This window comes from Nipponia nippon, unplaced genomic scaffold (genome assembly GCF_047370975.1).
Source record: "Nipponia nippon isolate SJK-2023a ecotype South Korea unplaced genomic scaffold, ASM4737097v1 scaffold_5, whole genome shotgun sequence".
In the NCBI taxonomy this organism is placed as follows: domain Eukaryota; kingdom Metazoa; phylum Chordata; class Aves; order Pelecaniformes; family Threskiornithidae; genus Nipponia; species Nipponia nippon.
This window is the reverse complement of record NW_028262369.1, coordinates 74,558,647-74,576,129: the sequence shown is the minus strand read 5'-3', so window position 1 is coordinate 74,576,129 and position 17,483 is coordinate 74,558,647. Positions and strand designations below refer to the sequence as shown.

At 37.2% G+C, this 17,483-nt stretch overlaps 1 protein-coding gene across 8 annotated transcripts in view; it reads right to left on the bottom strand.

Annotated features, from left to right (window-relative positions):
* LOC104010285 (titin) overlaps positions 1-17,483 on the bottom strand; it is a 241,808-nt gene that overhangs the window by 202,800 nt on the left and 21,525 nt on the right. For 6 of the 8 annotated variants that reach the window (XM_087733442.1, XM_087733443.1, XM_087733445.1 and 3 more), the window contains exons 24-45: positions 16,592-16,815; positions 16,324-16,488; positions 16,052-16,220; positions 13,853-15,543; positions 13,476-13,757; positions 12,937-13,203; positions 12,511-12,783; positions 12,140-12,403; positions 11,780-12,040; positions 10,980-11,240; positions 10,226-10,489; positions 9,873-10,133; positions 9,444-9,704; positions 8,759-9,019; positions 8,530-8,671; positions 8,276-8,441; positions 7,840-8,071; positions 6,984-7,268; positions 6,757-6,882; positions 4,409-4,597; positions 3,346-3,720; positions 45-101 (exon numbers count right to left, since the gene is read on the bottom strand). In XM_087733442.1, the coding sequence (XP_087589568.1) occupies positions 45-101; positions 3,346-3,720; positions 4,409-4,597; positions 6,757-6,882; positions 6,984-7,268; positions 7,840-8,071; positions 8,276-8,441; positions 8,530-8,671; positions 8,759-9,019; positions 9,444-9,704; positions 9,873-10,133; positions 10,226-10,489; positions 10,980-11,240; positions 11,780-12,040; positions 12,140-12,403; positions 12,511-12,783; positions 12,937-13,203; positions 13,476-13,757; positions 13,853-15,543; positions 16,052-16,220; positions 16,324-16,488; positions 16,592-16,815 (6,476 nt within the window). The remainder of the gene's footprint in view (positions 1-44; positions 102-3,345; positions 3,721-4,408; positions 4,598-6,756; positions 6,883-6,983; positions 7,269-7,839; positions 8,072-8,275; positions 8,442-8,529; positions 8,672-8,758; positions 9,020-9,443; positions 9,705-9,872; positions 10,134-10,225; positions 10,490-10,979; positions 11,241-11,779; positions 12,041-12,139; positions 12,404-12,510; positions 12,784-12,936; positions 13,204-13,475; positions 13,758-13,852; positions 15,544-16,051; positions 16,221-16,323; positions 16,489-16,591; positions 16,816-17,483) is intronic. The other 2 variants (XM_087733441.1, XM_087733444.1) reach the window with 1 other exon arrangement.

Genomic DNA, 17,483 nt, shown 5'->3' with positions numbered 1-17,483 from the left:
TTACTAGTACTAAGTATTCAGTGTAACATCATTGGTGACTGTACCTTTCACTTCCATTTCAATCTCTTCCTCTAGCTTCTCATGAATAATTTTTTCAGGAGCTAGAATAAAAAGACAAAGATTTTTGAGCTATAGTTGCTAAATATGCCAATCAACACTTTATGTAGTAAAAACATTCAATTTCTCTTGCAAATGTACAGAAATTCATACATACATACACATAAATGCATGCCAAACAATTCAAACACTAGACAAATTTTGAGAACAGAGTAATCAAATGCTTTTAAACTTGTTTGCAATGTACACTTTTCTATAAGATTTGCTTTCTTTTTTGCAGGGTGGGGGAAAGTTTCTAATGTAACATGCCTTTATCATGCCTTAAATCCCTGAAGAAAACATTCAACAATCCACAGACTAATGAGATGCTTTTCGTTCTTTATTATCTCCCAGGGAATGAATGTACTGGAATGCAATGATTCTATGCACAAGGAATTGATACTTGGAAGGAACATGCAGTTGCCAACCTGTCACTCTCAGATGGGTGCTGCACTCGGCTTGTCCTGCAGAATTAACTATTCTGCATTTGTATATACCCTTGTGGTTCTGACCAACTTTCAACAATCTTAAACTGCACCGTGGCCCATCATGTTTTAAGGAACACAATGCAGACTCCTCAACTATTAGCTGATTGCACAGCCAGACCACGCAAGGTGTAGGCACACCCTTCATTATACAGAAGAGTAACACATCATCTCCTTCTTTTACAGTGGTTTCTGAAGGCAGAGTTTCAAGAAACTCTGGTGCTTCGGCATCAGTTTCTGTGATGTCTTCACATGGCACAACATCAGGATAGTAGACTCTGTTTCTTTGCTTCTCAGTTTCATATGGTCTTTGGGATGCAGATATAAACAAGCTCGAGGTTTTCTTGGAAGATTGTTGCTTAACTTCAGATGCTTTAAACTGACAACCTTTGGCTGCTTTAAAGCTTTTAGTATCTGATTCAAGGGTATTTTTTGTTACTGCTTTGGCTTGTGCTTCTTTTGCTAGGTAAGAATAAAGTTAGGAAAAGCATTAGGTCAGATGTTTTGTGGAATAAAAGATATCCTTACACTTAGGGGGCAAAAAACCCAATAATTATTATTGAAAGAATGTTCAGCATATTAGTGCTACAACAACACTATTAAACATGAGTGATTACACATTTAAGAGCTCTATTCCTGCTGGGCTAATTCTAGGTACCGGTTAAGCTTATGAGACTTCCATGGGACTAAGACTTGGTCTGTAATGCCTAATACAAGCATATCTTTACTTTTAATTGAGAGCCTTAATTTAGAAAGTAGCAGCAGCAGATTATGTAAAGTGCTTTGCACAGCACAAGAGTGGAGAAAAAACCTTCAATATATAAGAGCCAAATCAAGAAGGTCAATGGCTTCCTCATTATTTATCTTGATTGCTGCTCTTGATTCCTTTGAGCTCAGCAGAAATACTATCACCTGTCTAGTGTGGTGATAACACATATTTGGGTCTTCACTAGTGGTAACACTACTGACATTTTAATACACTGATGTCAGGAAGAAGTGGAAGGAGTCTTAGCAAAAATAAATACTTATATCTCAGGGAGAGTGAAGGGTAGAAGACAATTCATTAGTGCAGTAGCACAATACTTGCACCCATTAATCCTTTCGAGTACATTGACCTATATTGGCAACCTTGGAATTGGAACCTTGGATTTATTGGAAACAAGTTGAACCCACGGAGTTTGAAATGACCAGGTGTCTAGTTCAACATTGCTTATCTGACGTACTTATCTTCCTTAAACACCAGCTTTAGGAATTCTTAAAATGTAAATATTCTTACCATCCTGTTTTGCTTTACATCTTACTGCATATCACGAAGGATATGAGGAATAAAAAGCCTCAGACATCTGTGACTTGCTGGGAAGAGCCATGAAGTCAAAATATCAACTTCCCAGTACGGCACATGTCACTTATGAATAGAGCTGTAAATGTGGAGGAAAAACCTCAAAGCATTATTACTAGAGCTTTCTCAATTAAATACTGGTAACAAAGGAAATATGAGGGAGCTGTAGGTAGTGATAATGAAGTTGCAAAAGGTAAGTCATAATGTTAAAAGTCAGATAACCACCTTTGACTGTTAGTATTGCAGCAGTTGTTGTGCCTCCGTAATCATTATATACAGTACAACTGTACAGTCCTTGATCTGTCAGCTGGGCATTTAGAATTGTGAGCAGTAGGACACTTCCATTTTGTGAGATCTTCAATTTTTCAGATGCTTCTATCCTTTCACCTTCATGGGCCCAAAGAAACCCAGAGAAGAATTCATTTTCTAAGCTGCATATGAACTGAGCAGTGTCACCACATTTCACAGTTAGGTCTCTGAGCTGCAAGAGAATCTTTGGAGGGACATCTTTCATTTCCTGAGCAGTAGCCATAGAGATCCTGGTGCTCTGAGATGTTTGGGAAAGGATTGTTGTGTGCATGGCTTCCATTTCTTCAACTGATGTAGCCTTCATGGTCAAACTTTCTGATACACTTTCAAAAATCTGTACACCCAGTTTCTGTGATGGTTGTTGCACTGATTTAAATTCTTTTTGATAAGATTTAATGTTCTTCTTTGTGAGAGGAGCAACATGAAGTTCTGATATAGCCTGTGACTGGGCAGACTCTTTTACATCTTTCCCAGAACTTTGCCTATCTAGGACTTGCACTGTGTAATCAAGTAACAAAAATAACAACAGTATTAGTATCTAAAGAACTTTACTGGGCCATGCTCTGAACAAAATCAAACAGCATGGAGGATGAAAATGAACGATCTTCATTTGAAAACTCAGCATGCCAGATGCATTACGCTCTTGACACAAAGATTATCCATTCACATATATGAATGACAAGTGATGCCTAAGCTATTCATGCAGTTGATACACAGTTGATGCTTGTCTCTTCTTTCACTGAAGTTGTCTATTTTAGTATTGGAAACTTACTATGGAATTTTTTAAGGAGGTATTTTCTTTTTTTCTTTCCTACAGATAGTGCAAAATACCTCAGTCAATGCTATAACGATCACTTAATTACTTGTTTTAAAAATCTGAATGCCTTCAGTAAAATTATTCTATTCTTTGACCTATATCACGATACAAATTTGTAAATTTCCAAATGTTACAGCTTAAACAGAAGAAATAAGAGTGGCTGGGTTACAGACGGTAGGTACTACTAACATTAGCTGGTAAAGAAAAGGTGTGAAACAAAGAAAGAAAAACATTAGTAACAGCATAAAAGTGTGGTATACAACAAACTGAGTCCCTTTGAAGTAAAAATGGGGCTTTACCTTCTGCAGTCACTGTAAGTGTAGCTGTACAAGTTGTTTCTCCAGCACTATTTCTTGCCTTGCAAGAGTATTGGCCAGCATGCTCTAAGAAAGCATCTACTATTATCAGTATAGCTGTGCCTGTAGACTCATCAAAGTGGAAAACTAAGTCTTTTGTTGGCAACATGAGTTGTTGATTATGAAACCACTGGATTTTTGGTTTGGGCATGCCAGAGACTCTAGCTTGAAATCTGACTGATTCCCCGCTGAATACCCTGCAGCTTGAAATAGGCTGGATAAAGGTGGGCCTTTGGCCAACAGACTCCTCCTTAAGTGAAACAGATGAAGAAACATGCCAATGGGACTCTGATGTAACTTCTTCAACCTTTTTAAATCCTGAAAAGAAGCATGCCAACTTTTAATTTCTTACCCTACACTATAATAAATTTTCTCTCTCATTCAAGATTTTTTTTCTAACTTGCAACTTAACAGCATGAATTATTCTAATTCATCATTAATAAAATCTGTTGCAAAAAGAAAACAAAATATTTATAGTTAAATAATATCAAGGACAATATAGAACTTAAATAGCAAATTCTCTAGACAATATTTCTGCTCTAAAACTTCGGTCAATGTTTTGTCAATTCACATGAATGTAAACTATTTCTTTTATCTGCCCAAGTACCTTGTACACACCTCTATTTAACATGTTTTCCAACGGATTCACAGTAATTTATTTTATACAAAAACTCTTGCTAGGTTCTCCTCACAGTCAAACCAAAGAATGTGTAAAAAGCACTTCCGTTAGAAGTTCTACTATGTTTGGTGCATGATAGATTCTAATACTGGAAAGAATGAAAAGGTGAGGTGCATGGAACATTGAAAAATTGTGAAATATGTTTTCCTGTGCATGATCTATATTTTGGAGACATAAATGTATGCTGTGGACATTGTAAATGGTAGCAATTAATTGAGTTAAAAGACAACGTGACAGACAACGACTCACATATAATCATCAGTGTATATTAAGATTAGTATTGGAACATGACCTAAATAAGACATCATCTTTAATTGTACACTGTACCTTCTAACTTCAAGGTAGCAGTGCTTGTCACTTGGCCTACAGAATTACTAGCCACAAAGGTATAGATTCCTTCATCCTCTGGATAAGCTTCAGCAATCTCCAGCTGGTAAGTGTCTTCAAACTGAGTCATTCTAAAAAAACGCGATGGCTTGATCTCTCTCTCTTTGCTGTACCAAGAGACTTTCAGATCTGCTCAAGCAACAGAAAGAAGAAAAAAATGTGTAAGTTATGACATTAGACTAGTAAGTAAACGGTGTTTTTATATATGTCAGAAATCTTAACCTCGAGTATCTTTTTTAAGTTTAAATGTGCCTTGTATTACTTTGGTAATGTATGATCAGTGGCAAGTGGCCTACTTGTTGCTTTAAGTTTTGATTTCTGCATTGAAAATATTTGTATGGGAAAACTGATTCTGGTGCTGCTATATTCCTAGGTAAAAATAATTTTTCCTTTCCCTCTTAACATATAAGTTTAAAAATATTTTACTACTACTAAAATCAGAGAAAGCCTCAGTTTAAAAAAGTGATTCTGCTACAATTGCCCCATTAAACAGGTTATAAAATCACTAGGTTGAGCTGAACAGGTTAAAGAAATTAAAACGGAATATCCTTTTGCTAAGGACAGTATCTTGTATCTTTTTATTGCAAATATAAATTTTACATCTCATATTTCTCAAGAAAGATCCTGTCTTTGTACCTTTGTAAAATTCCTATATAAAATGCTGTGTTACTTGACTTGTAAAGATTCTTGTAGACTTTGGAAAGAAGAGGACTGAAGCAGACTTTAACCTTGCCTCTCCACCTGCCGCTATATCACATCATGAATCAAGTGTTTTCACACAAATAGTGTGCTATTACTGTCATCTGAAGAAAGAGACAGTGTTTTCAATAGCCAGTTGCATAGTGTGTACCGTTAAACATGATTTGCAATCATGTATTACCTAATTAATATAAATGGTTTTCACAACACAAGTGAGAGGTATGCAAATCCATTTGGATACAGTATTCAATAAAGTAAATTTTTGATAGGAAAAATTTCTTCACCAAAACAGTTGTCAAGCACTGGAACAGGCTGCCCAGGGAAGTGGTTGAGTCCCCATCCCTGGAGGTATTTAAAAGACAGGTAGACGTGGTGCTTAGGGACATAGTTTAGTGGTGGACTTGGCAGTGTTAGGTTTACAGTTGGACTTGATGATCTTAAAGGTCTTTTCTAACGTAAACAATTCTATGATTCTATGATTTTATGAAAGGTGACCTAGATGAAAGGATCCTTATGCTCTGTGCTGTAAATGCAGCTTCCACGTTCACATAGATACAGTTGTTGTAAAAAAAGTTAAACTAGCATGCTTTGCACAGAGGGCAGGCTAGTCTTTCTAACATACATTTTCTGAGTTTTAGCACCACTTCTAAAGCAGAATCAGATTTTTTGTAAAGATTTTTAAAAAAAAATTGGAGTTTGATTTCAAGTGATGGAAGTGCGACTTACATATATTTGCATATATATGTATCTTACCAATTTTGTGTGGATTTTTATACAGTTATCAATCAGGATTATTTTTAAATTTGGAATTTTATTTATCTTTCAACAATTGTAAATACTTTGGGATTGGAACTGAGTCTTATTCTGCAGTTTACCTTGTGAATATTTTATTACTAGTCATACTCAAGGCCATTTATTGGGATGAAGAAAGGTAGTTTTATTTGGTTTTGTGTTAACTTGAAAAGAATTATTTTAATTGTAGAATGATATTTTATGTAACTAAAACTAGCAAACTTATTTAAGGAAAATCTACACTTAAAAAGGCAATGAGCAAACACATTTTTATGCTAGGAAAAAGAATGCAATTGCAGTTTACTGTTTGCAGAGTGATATGAGATACTTAAGAATATTAGGATAAAGGCTGAGGCACAGTTTCAGTCTGTTTGCTCAGTTAATTGGCATGACACTGTGTGTCATCCGAAACTTCATTATGTTCGTTAAACATGATAATGCTTTTCCACCATGATACTCTGTGTTTTGAAACTGCATTTTACTCACTTGACACAGTTTTCCAACATCAGTTAGCATTTGAAATGCTGAGAAGTTTCCAAAGACAGATTTTTTGAAACAGACCTTCTTTTTAGAAATGCTTCATGACAATTTATAACTTTCATGCTTAATGCCATCTTTGACATATTACTTGCTTAACTGATAGTTGTCAGTGAGTAATACTTTGCTGTGTGCGTATATCAAATAACTGTACTTCTAGGGAAAGACTGATATCAGCACATATACTGTTGCATTTTTTCTGAGTTCAGGATGAAAAATTCTGAGAGATGAAAAGTAGTACAGGATTTCATTAAACCCACCTGTTCCTGTAACTCTGCACTGAAAACGAGCAGACTGTCCCTCAGATGTAACAGCATCACGTAGTGGTATTATGACAGCAGGTGGATACACTGGCACTTCTAGCTCAGGAGAAACAACTTCTGGGACTAAATGATAAGAAAAAGAAGTCATTTTTAAAGATGAAGAAGATTACACACATGTTGACAATCTTATTTCACAGACATTGTTATGAGCACAGGAAACTCACTTTCCACTGAAAGTGAAGCTGAAGTTGTAGCAACTCCGTAGTCATTTTTTGCTTCACAGGTGTACACTGCTGCATCTTCAGGGAAAGTTTCAATCAGCAAGAGAGTATATTCTTGTGCATCATGAAGAAATTTGCACTTGAAACCTGGAGAAAGCTGTTGATCATCTTTGTACCAAGAAATTTTGGGCTGGGGTTTGCCTGATACCATAGCACAGAAACGGGCAGGTTTGCCAGACTCCACTGTGGTTGGCTCCAGCTCCTGAATAATCTGGGGTGGCTCTGGAGCTGCAAATTGGGCAGGAGGAGGGAAGGGAAGAAAGGAGGAGAGAGAGAAATCTCAGTATTGATATTTATCAAGTCTTCAAAAACATTAGCAAGGATTTTTTTTTTTTTTAAATCTTATTATTCCCAATCTTGCATGCCCATGAAAATCTGCCCTTTTCCTTGATACAGGGGGAATGATCTAGCAGCAAGTGCCTTAACATAACTAGCTGCGTTGGCATAAGCTTTTTCTGGCAAAACATGTCCAAGAATTCTCAGGCTGATCCCTCTGGCAAGGCATATTTGTCCATATGAACAATTCAGTTTTATTTGGATTTGAGAATTTCCTGGTCTAAATAAATACAGTGGGGAAAAGAACTGCTATAACATTTTCATCAGCTAGCTAGCTATTTCAGTAGAGCAAGAAATGTCCATGTACATGAGGATTTTGGCAGTGTTCCATACATAAGATTCTCTTTGGATTTTTTTTTTTTTTTTTTTACTTTCAGAGTTAGAATTCCAGAAAAGCTATACAGAAATCAGAAAAACACAGGGTAATAAATACAGTCAAAGCATTGCTTGTGGGGACACATACCATTCACATAGAGAACAACAGAACTCCTATTCCGTCCTGCAACAAAAGTATATTCTCCAGCATCAGAGTAAGTGGTTTCAAAGATGGTCATTCGATGAACTCTCCTTTCCACCACATAACTGTATCTTTCCTCATATTGGAAATTGATCTCAATACCATCCTTGTACCACTGTGGTTCAATGTCATCTTCATTGACTTCAAATTCAATTTCAGCTCTTTGTCTCTGAATGACCTTTGAACAAGTAGAATAAATATTAGAAATAGCATTTATATTTACAGATGGTCTCATGTTCCGGTTTCCTAGAAGAAGGCCCTGACCTTATGATTACAGATTTTTGTGTTAGGACTTTTGCTGGTTAGATATTGTTGCTCTTTCTTTACATTGTTCTTTGAGTGACAAAGTTATGAAATATTTATTCTTCTGTATAGGCCATACCTGAATATCTTTACGAACGCTTCTGATACGAATGTCACGACCTTCCACTATCAAATTGGCACTGGATGTGTTTCCACCTGCTACTACAGTGTACTGACCAGCATCAGACATTCTTGTGGAAGGAATGATGAGACGATGGACATATTTCTCTCTCTGAATTTTCATCCTAAGGACATCAGAAAAGAAAACGAGCAAGTTATTTCCTGGGGGAAAATACATAACAAAAGTCAATATGGTTAGAAGCAATCATTTACCTGTCACCAATCTGGAGTTCTTGTCCATCCTTCATCCACTGGACCTGAATGTCAGGTTCTGAAATTTCACACTCAAAAATAGCCCTCTTCTTCTCCACAACCTTGATGTCTTTAATATGCTTCCTAAATTCAATGTGACGAGCTAGGGCAGAAAAAAAGTAGAATGAGTGCCATGATGCTATTTAAGCCATTAGAAGTCACTAAATATACAAATCAAGAGAGAAAATACCTTCCACATATAAAGTGGCTGATGAAGCTGCTTTTCCAGCAACAAAAGTGTATTCTGCAGCATCACCAAAATGCACATTCCTTATGGAGAGGGAGTGCGTGAGCTTCCTTGTTCGTATCTGGCATTTGTCAGTTGATTTTATTTCTACCCCATTCTTTAGCCATTTATATGAGATACCTTCATAGTTAACAGTAACTTCAAATGTTATTGTATCTTTCTCTTCAGCATTGATGTCTTTTAGCATGGAAGTAATTAGGATGGCTAAAAGAAAAGAAACAGACATGGTTTGGGTTTGTTTTGTTTTGTTTTATTTTAAACACGTTAACTGGATCAGAGATGTTTAAAATTCTTTAAGACAGATTCTGATTTTTGGTACTATTAAAAGGTAGAATCAATACTACAATTAAATTTCCCAAAACTTCTGAATGACATAGGAATCCAAATGCTGTCTCCTATGGTGACTTGACATTTAGGCATGTTGGCCTAAACAGAAGAATCCAGGATCTGACTTTCAAGTTCACAGCTTCTAGACCTGTTTTAAAAATGTAATTGAGGCTGTTTAAGGTTATTTGAAAATACTTCTAACACAATGCTGGTTTTGTCTGAATTGCACCAAGTGCATGTATTAACACAACTCTATTATTGGTAACTGTAAAATATTCTGGTTAATTTTGTTTTTACTTACGTTTTACAGTCAGAGTTGCACTGACTCTGTCATTTCCACAGATAAATGTGTATTCTGCAGAATCTTCACTGCTTGTGTTCATGATATTGAGCTGATGGAGTTTCCCCTGGACCACTATTTTGAACTTTTCACTCATTTCAATCTCCACACCATTTTTCAACCAGACAGCAGGCACATTGAAATGAGAAACTTCACATTGAAAAGAGGCAGTTTTGGTCTCAGGAATCTCAATATTTTTCATGGTCTTTGTGATGTGTATGGCTAAGAGGGGGGGAAAAAAAGACAAAAGAAAGGATTTTTTAAAAGTCAGTATGTGTGGAAGACCGCAAACCCACGGGTAACAGGCTATGAAGTGTCAGGTCAAGTTTTTCAACATGAGTTGGTATAGCAATTCATATAATTACTTGCTTACAAACTTACAATACTTACTTTCCACAAACAGTTTTGCTTTACACTCAATTTGCCCAACAAGAGCTGTGTATTCCCCAGCATCAGCAGGAGATATGTTATGCAGCATAAGCTTGTGAACTTTCCTTTGAGAGATCATCTTGTATTTATCACTTTGTTTAAGCTCAACATTTTTGTGGAACCATCGGACTGGTACAGTATCATGGGATACACTCAGTTCAAAGGAGGCAACAGCATTTTCCAAAGCAGTCACATCCTTTGGCTTTTTGATGATCTTGACAGCTTGAGGAAAAAAGTTAGCAAGATTCAGCAGCGTGTTTGATTTGAATTTAAAACTACACATTAAAGCAAATATTCAAACCAGTTTGACTTACTTTCCACATGAAGTCTGGCATTTGCTCCTATCTTTCCAAGCTTAAAGCTATAAACAGACTCATCAGTGACAACACAGTGTTTGATTTTCAGTGTGTGAACAGTTCCTTTCACTGAAATTTCATATTTGTCGTTTGATTCAAGTTCAACACCATTTTTAATCCACAGAGCTCCTTTCACATCAGGGTGGGTCAGTTCTACACTGAAAACTGCCTCCTGGGTTTCTGTCACAGTCAAGTTCTTTAGTGTCTTCTTTATCTTAACAGCTAGGAAAAAAAAAAAGAAACAAAAAACTTGACAAAACAGACCAAAATTAGAAATTATAGTAAATACAATAATCTTAATAAAACTGAATCATGGTGCTTCATTTTAAAATCTAGTATGTATATATTGATTTATACAGTTTCCACTGAAGTAGTGTGCTTGGAACACAAAAAAGAACATTTACTTGTAACATCCATGAGAAACAGGTTTTTTATATTTGATATGTTTACTACACAACTAGCAAAGAGTGAATTTCTACCTGTTAGCCAGTACCTTGAATAAAAAGTGTTTTTATTAAACTACCATACTAAATTCGAAATATGGAGACTCCAAAATACAGTAAGTTTGCTACCTCAGAAAGTGTATCATAATATAAAAATATTTTCAAAAAATGAAGCAAAATATACTTGTATCTTAGGGCCTGATCCAAGACACAGTGAGTGAGGCTGGACTGAGTCTTAAAGACATCAGTTAGTTATAAAAAATACTGACCTTCAACCTTCAGTTTGGCAGATGTCTTTGAGCTTGCTATTTCATAGCTATATTCACCCATATCATCCAGTTTCGTGGCAGGAATATTGAGCCTTCTCTTTACACCATCAGATTCAGCACGGTACTGATCTGTCATAGGTAATGGTTTACCATTTTTTAGCCACTGGCCATCTGATTCAGGATTTGCCACCTCACATTCAAAAACAGCTGTCTGAGACTCAGCCACAGTCAGGTCAGTGAGAGGCTTTGAAATGGCACCACCTGTTGGGAAGCAAGAGCACATGTTTTTGTTGTGTTGCTGTTCAACCTTCCCCCATACGGAAATGCAACCATGTGAAAAGTTCATCCTGGAATTCTTTGCCGTAATTTGCAGCATGCCCATGGACATTCTGAGTTTTGTGAAAAATCAAGAATAGAATGTGACCTGAACATCACAAAAATATGTTTCTTACTTCTATCCTAGTTATTCTCATTTATTATTTTTGTTATCAGCACAGGTATACTGAACATTCAAGACAAAAAACTTCTTTTTTACATTAATTACATCAAAAGCATACTACAGCATTCCATACTATGGCTCTGATTTGGCAAAACATATAAACACTTACTTAAAAGCTTTGTTGAATTCAAATTATACCAATTACAAAAGATAAGGGGAAGAGCAAGGAGAACATAGGAAAAAAAGATAAAGACAAAATAGTACAGAAACAGCACAATTGTTATAATTACAAAATACAGCACACCGAGCATTGTTTCTAAATCACAGTGAAATAAAAATCTTGGACTTTAACTCTACTAACCTGCTACGATAAGCTTTCCAGATGTTTTCTTCTCTCCAGCATAAAATACATATTCTCCTTCATCATCTTTCATCATCTTCACCACTGTCAATTTATATATTTTGCCACGTGCTTCAATTTTATATTTAGGACCAGCCTTGATCTCTTTGCCTTTGAAATGCCAAATTACATCAATCCCTGAATGGGAGAGCTCGACCTCAAAGGATACATTCTGTGTTTCAGTGCAGGTGATGTCATGAAGACCTCTAATAATTTGAATTTCTATGAAAAGAATACATTACAAATATATTAATTGCTTCCACAGTTTTGTATTTAAATAAATAATTTCACAAAGAACTGTGCATCTTAAAGGAAACCTACTTTCAACTGTGACATTGCAACTTGTTTCAACTTTGCCAACCATTAGCTTATAATGTCCTTCATCTGATGCATGAGTTCTGGTAAGCACTAGCCTCTGTTTAGTGCCTTTACATACAGATTGTACACGTTCATCAGGCTTTATTTGATGATCATTTAGGTACCATTTGGAGGAAGACACATCAGGTGCTGAAACTTTGCATTCAAGGATAGCTTTTGTTCCTTCAACTACGTGAACATCTTTTAGAGGCACCACTATTTCCACACCTGTCAAGTTACAAAAATATTCACCATGAAAAAATTATGCCTTTAAGAAATAACCCTGAAGGACCCAAAAAATCAAACAGACCTTCAAAATCGTGATAATGACTTACTGTACACTGTGATCCGTCCAGTGGTTGACAGTCCAAGACCAGGAACACTAAAAGAATAAGTTCCACTGTCTTCCTTGGTTGCATCTTCTATCAGCAGCATGTGTGACTGTTTATCCAACACAATGTGAATACGATCACTTGACTGAATTTCATGACCATCCTTCATCCAGACACCTTCCACATTTTCTAGGGAGACTTTAACTTCAAGTTGTACAATATCTCCCTCACAGACTTTCTGATCATCAAGTCCTTGAAGAATAACCATGGGACGAGCTGTGGAATGAAATGAAGTTAATTAATCCTCATAATAGAGAAGCAGAATATTGAATATTAAGACAGCATGGGATATAGTGATATAGCTATAATATATGCTATAATATAGAAAATCTATAATATAGAGACAATATAAGTATTAGACGTGCTTACGCTTCATCTTCAGTTTGCAGTGAGTCCTTTTCCCGTCAACAACAAAGCTATACTCTCCTTGATCATCTTTATTAACATCTTTAATAGTGAGGATTTGGCGACCACGGCGGGATGCAATCACGTATTTATGATTAGAAGTGAGTTCAACATCGCCATGATACCATTTCCCCTCTACATCTTCTGGGGAAACCTCACATTCAAGTTCACCTGAGAAGGATTCTGGTACTTCAACATCCTCAAGTTCTTTAATAAATTCAACCACAGCACCTACAGGCAAAAATAATTACATGCATGAATAAGCTTGATTAGATATCCCTGATAAGAACATTTCTTATTAAATGAGCTTAAGGGAATTAATATATATATACGGTGTAACCATTTTACATAAATTATCTCCAAGCTTTCATATTGGATTCCGAAAGTATGAAAATATCTTGAACATTTCTTAGTGTTAGACATCAGTTTAAATTTTTTTATTTCTTCCTGAAGCTGATTTCACTTTAACAGTACTGCATGATACTGAGCTGTGTGCTTCTTACCTTCAACAGTAAGCTTTGCAGTAGTTTTTATGGATTCATCCTCTACCAGTGCACAGCTGTAGTCATCAGCATCAGACATTTCAATTGCTAGTACAGAAAGAAAATGAGCCTTTCTGTCTGAGTGCATCCTGTATTTGTCTCCAGAATGAATCTCAATTCCATCCTTAAACCATTTCACTTTGACAAAGGGTTCTGATGTCTCACATTCAAACGTCGCCATGGAGTCTCTCTCTTTAGCAACAATATCTTGTAACTTCTGGGTGAAGCTGATTAACTGCTTGGCTGCAAAACAATATGCAATGCATCAACAATCCACTGGCCATATAGACTTAACACACTGATAACCAGTAGGATAAAAATAAAAGATTTTAAATTACCTTGTACTAACAGGAAAGCATGGCTAGAAGTTTCACCAGCTATATTGACTGCTTTCACCATGATGCTGGCAGAATCATCAGAAGTCACATCTCTGATGACTAATTCGCAGACATTATCTTCAGGCCAGTACCAATACACACGATCAGTCCTTTCAATCTGCACACCATTTTTGAACCACTGGCACTCAGGGTCTGGTTTTCCCACCACTCTCACACGGAAGTGCGCATCTGCCCCCTGGGCTACAGTCTGGCTTTGAATTCGTTCAAATATCTTGGGAGCCTCCATGCTTGGACTAAGCTCAACCTTCTCTGGTTTGAATGTTGGAATGGTGATTTTGCCTTCAGGAGGAAGTGCTTTCTTCTCTTCCTCTGGGATCTCTTTGGTCCAGTGAAGAAGTTCTTCTTTTGTCTTTTTTAACATTTCTTCATATGATTCATCTTTTTTGCGAGACTTAAGTTCCACAGCAGTGATGGCTTCATAATAGCCCTCTTCTGTCCTACGCTTGAATTTACTACGCAGCTCTTCAGATTCCTCTGAAAGCTTCTCATGAGTGATTCTTTCAGTCCTTTTTAGTTTCACCACTTCTTTGGTTGTTGCCTCTGCGGGTTTGTCTACCTTCTGTACCTCAAAGAGAAGTTTTCCAGGCTCTGTCATTACAGGCTCATGTTTGGGTTCAGGAGCACGACGAAGAACAGATCTGAAGTCTTCCCTCTGCTGGATCTCAAGTCTCACCTTATGTTCAAGAAAGCCTTCTGGATTCTCTGCAGTGACTTTCACCTCTCCTGTGTCGTATGATTTGCAGTCCACAATATCCAGGTAGTAGATTCCATCGTAACGGAGTCTAAACCTTTTGCTCTTACGGATGAGCTGTCCATTGAGGTACCAGTTGACCTTGGGCAAAGGATAGCCAGTCACACGGCAGCGGAATCGTGCCGTTTCACCTTCAAGGACTCTTGCGGGTTCAGGAACCAAAACAATTTCTGGTTTTTGTTTTTCCTTTTGGTCCACTGCAACTGCAGGAAGAGCACCCTCATGGGCCATTCTTTCTAACTCTTCAATTCGCTGCAGTCCCCTTCTGCCTTCTGGCAACTGGGATTCTTCCACAAGGCTTTTCTCATCCTTCACAATCAAAGTAGCAGATGTATGGTCTGTACCGTATTTGTTAGTTGCCCTGCAAGTGATCACTCCACTATCTCTGGAATAGGCTACTCCATAGTCCAGGCTACAGTACCCAAACTCATTGATCATGCGGAGTCTGTTAGCTGCTTCCAAGGGTTTGCCATCATGCAACCACTCCACCACCATGGTTGGGTCACCAATTGGTGTAAGCCTGCATTCAAAGTGTGCTGGTCCAAATTGCTTGAGCCTTAAAGATGTGAGTTTCTTCTTAAAAAATGGTTTCTGTTGCTTTTCTTTGTCATAGAGATCTCCTTCCTCCCATTGCTCTTGACCATAACGCAAATGGAGAGGCTCTAATTCTGGTGCTGCAATCTCCTTGGCTTTGTAAGTTCCTTTTGGAATGATTAATCTCCTTTCTGGTTCAGGTTCTGCATGTTCAACTTCAACATTTACTTTGCACCGAGTAGTGTCCCGCCCAGCTTTATTGATAGCAGTAGCAGTATACCATGCAGCATCTTGCCTGGCAGTAGATTCAATTTTAAGGGCAGCTGCCCCTTTGGTTCCCTCAATCCTGAAATATTAAAACAATTTCTTTAAATTTTTTTGCACTTTGTCATTCATTTTTGCCCTCCAAAATTACGTCAAAACGTCCAAAGGCAAAACTATGGAGAAATTAGACATGTTGTTTATGTTTATTCATGTTTATGAGTGCAGTGCCTAAGAATCCAACAGATAAGGATAATAAAAACCAGTCTTGAATTCAATGGCAGTTTTGCCTGCAGAAACCTCAAAATCAGACAGATAAAGGTTCCCTAATTCTCTGTTGTAAAACATTGGCTTTGCACATACAGAATAAAAAAGCACACAAGCTGGAGAAAATGGAGTGAGTCCTACAAGATATTTTGTATCTCTTAGCCTTTCTGCAATGCAAAAGCTGTAAGTAGCTTCAGTAGCCATTGGGCTAAGCTCTTAGTGAATCCCGTCTATGGAAGCAAAGGTATTCAGCACACTGTAGGAGGCACTTTGCAAGATGGTGATTATTAACTCCTTTACTATTTAAATAAAATAAAAATGCTTACTTTATTTTGGGGTATTTATGAGGTACAATGATGTCACTGTTCTTCAGCCATACAATGTCAGGATTAGGGTTACCAGTAGCTTTCACTGCCATCTCCAGTCTAGAGCCCTCCTTTACGCTAACATTCTTCAGCCTTTCCACAAAGTGTGGTCTGACTAGGTCTTCCTTAGCTGAAAGAGCAAGGGTAAGTTATCACAAGAGGAAACGACATAACCATGGTTTTTAATAAGAAACACTCCTCAGCCTCCTAAAAGTAGCATGCACAGTAGATACCTTCCACAGTCAGTGTCATTGAGACTGAAGCTTTGCCTGCCCTATTCTGAGCAATTACAGCCCATTCTCCAGAGTCATCAGGCATAGCAGGAACAATGATCAATGACTGGGTGCCATCTTCTTTAATCACTATTTTATGGGTGTAGTCATTAACCACTTGTTGACCTGCAGATACACATGAAAAAAAAAAAAGTTGGACTCCAAACAGTGTCTCAACAAGATGTAAAATGCATATAAGATTGTCTTTTAAGATTCTTTGTTGATGTACCATTATGGAACCAGTAAGTCTCTGGCATAGGTCTGCCAACAACTTTTAAGTCAAATCTTGCTGTCTGCCCCTGTGAACATTTAAATGATGTAGGTTTCAGCACAAAAACTGGCTTATATAGTCTCTCTAGTTGTCCTTCATCAGTTTCTTCTAATCTGCGGGCAGGAGAACGAGAAGGGGAACTGCGGGCAGGAGACCGGCTTGGAGACCGTGGAGAAATAGACCTGGAAGGAAAAGACAAGACAGATGTGTATGACAACATCATATAGCATTGGGCTGACATGATAAACAGAGTTCAACTTTTGCCTTTAGCATAATTTATTTTAAAGAGGTTAACCAATTTATTTATGTGAGAAGTTGTGACAAAATTAATTTTTCTTTGTAGTCAGTTTTCTTTAGGTTTTTCACAGCTATTTGTATAGCTGAATAGTGTTAGGATACACCAGAGGCAGGGCAATTTTTGGGCTTTGGATACTGTACAGATATGGGTGTAATCCTGTGTACGTTTGTGCATGGGTGTGTATGTATATGGAGACAGAACACAGTACATGGCAACACTGTTTTTTTTCTGTCATAGAAATACAGCTATTTGAAAGGCGGGAAGAGTTGCACACAGTTCTAAAACTCCAAGTACAGAAGAATTTTTTTCCCAAAACATGAATACTTCAAGAAATAAATATGGTTGCCGAGATTGTAAATCTGATACTGTGGCTGGATATGCATGTGAATGATGGTACTCTGGGAACCGCATTGTTCATTAAGAAGGAAAATCAGACAAAGAATTGGCACATAAATCAACGTAAGCCATGAAAACGGCATTTAGAACTTCTCTAGAGGTGTGCAAACTCCAATAACTTAAGCTGTTTAGCTGCTGTGTAATGAGTGTTTGGAC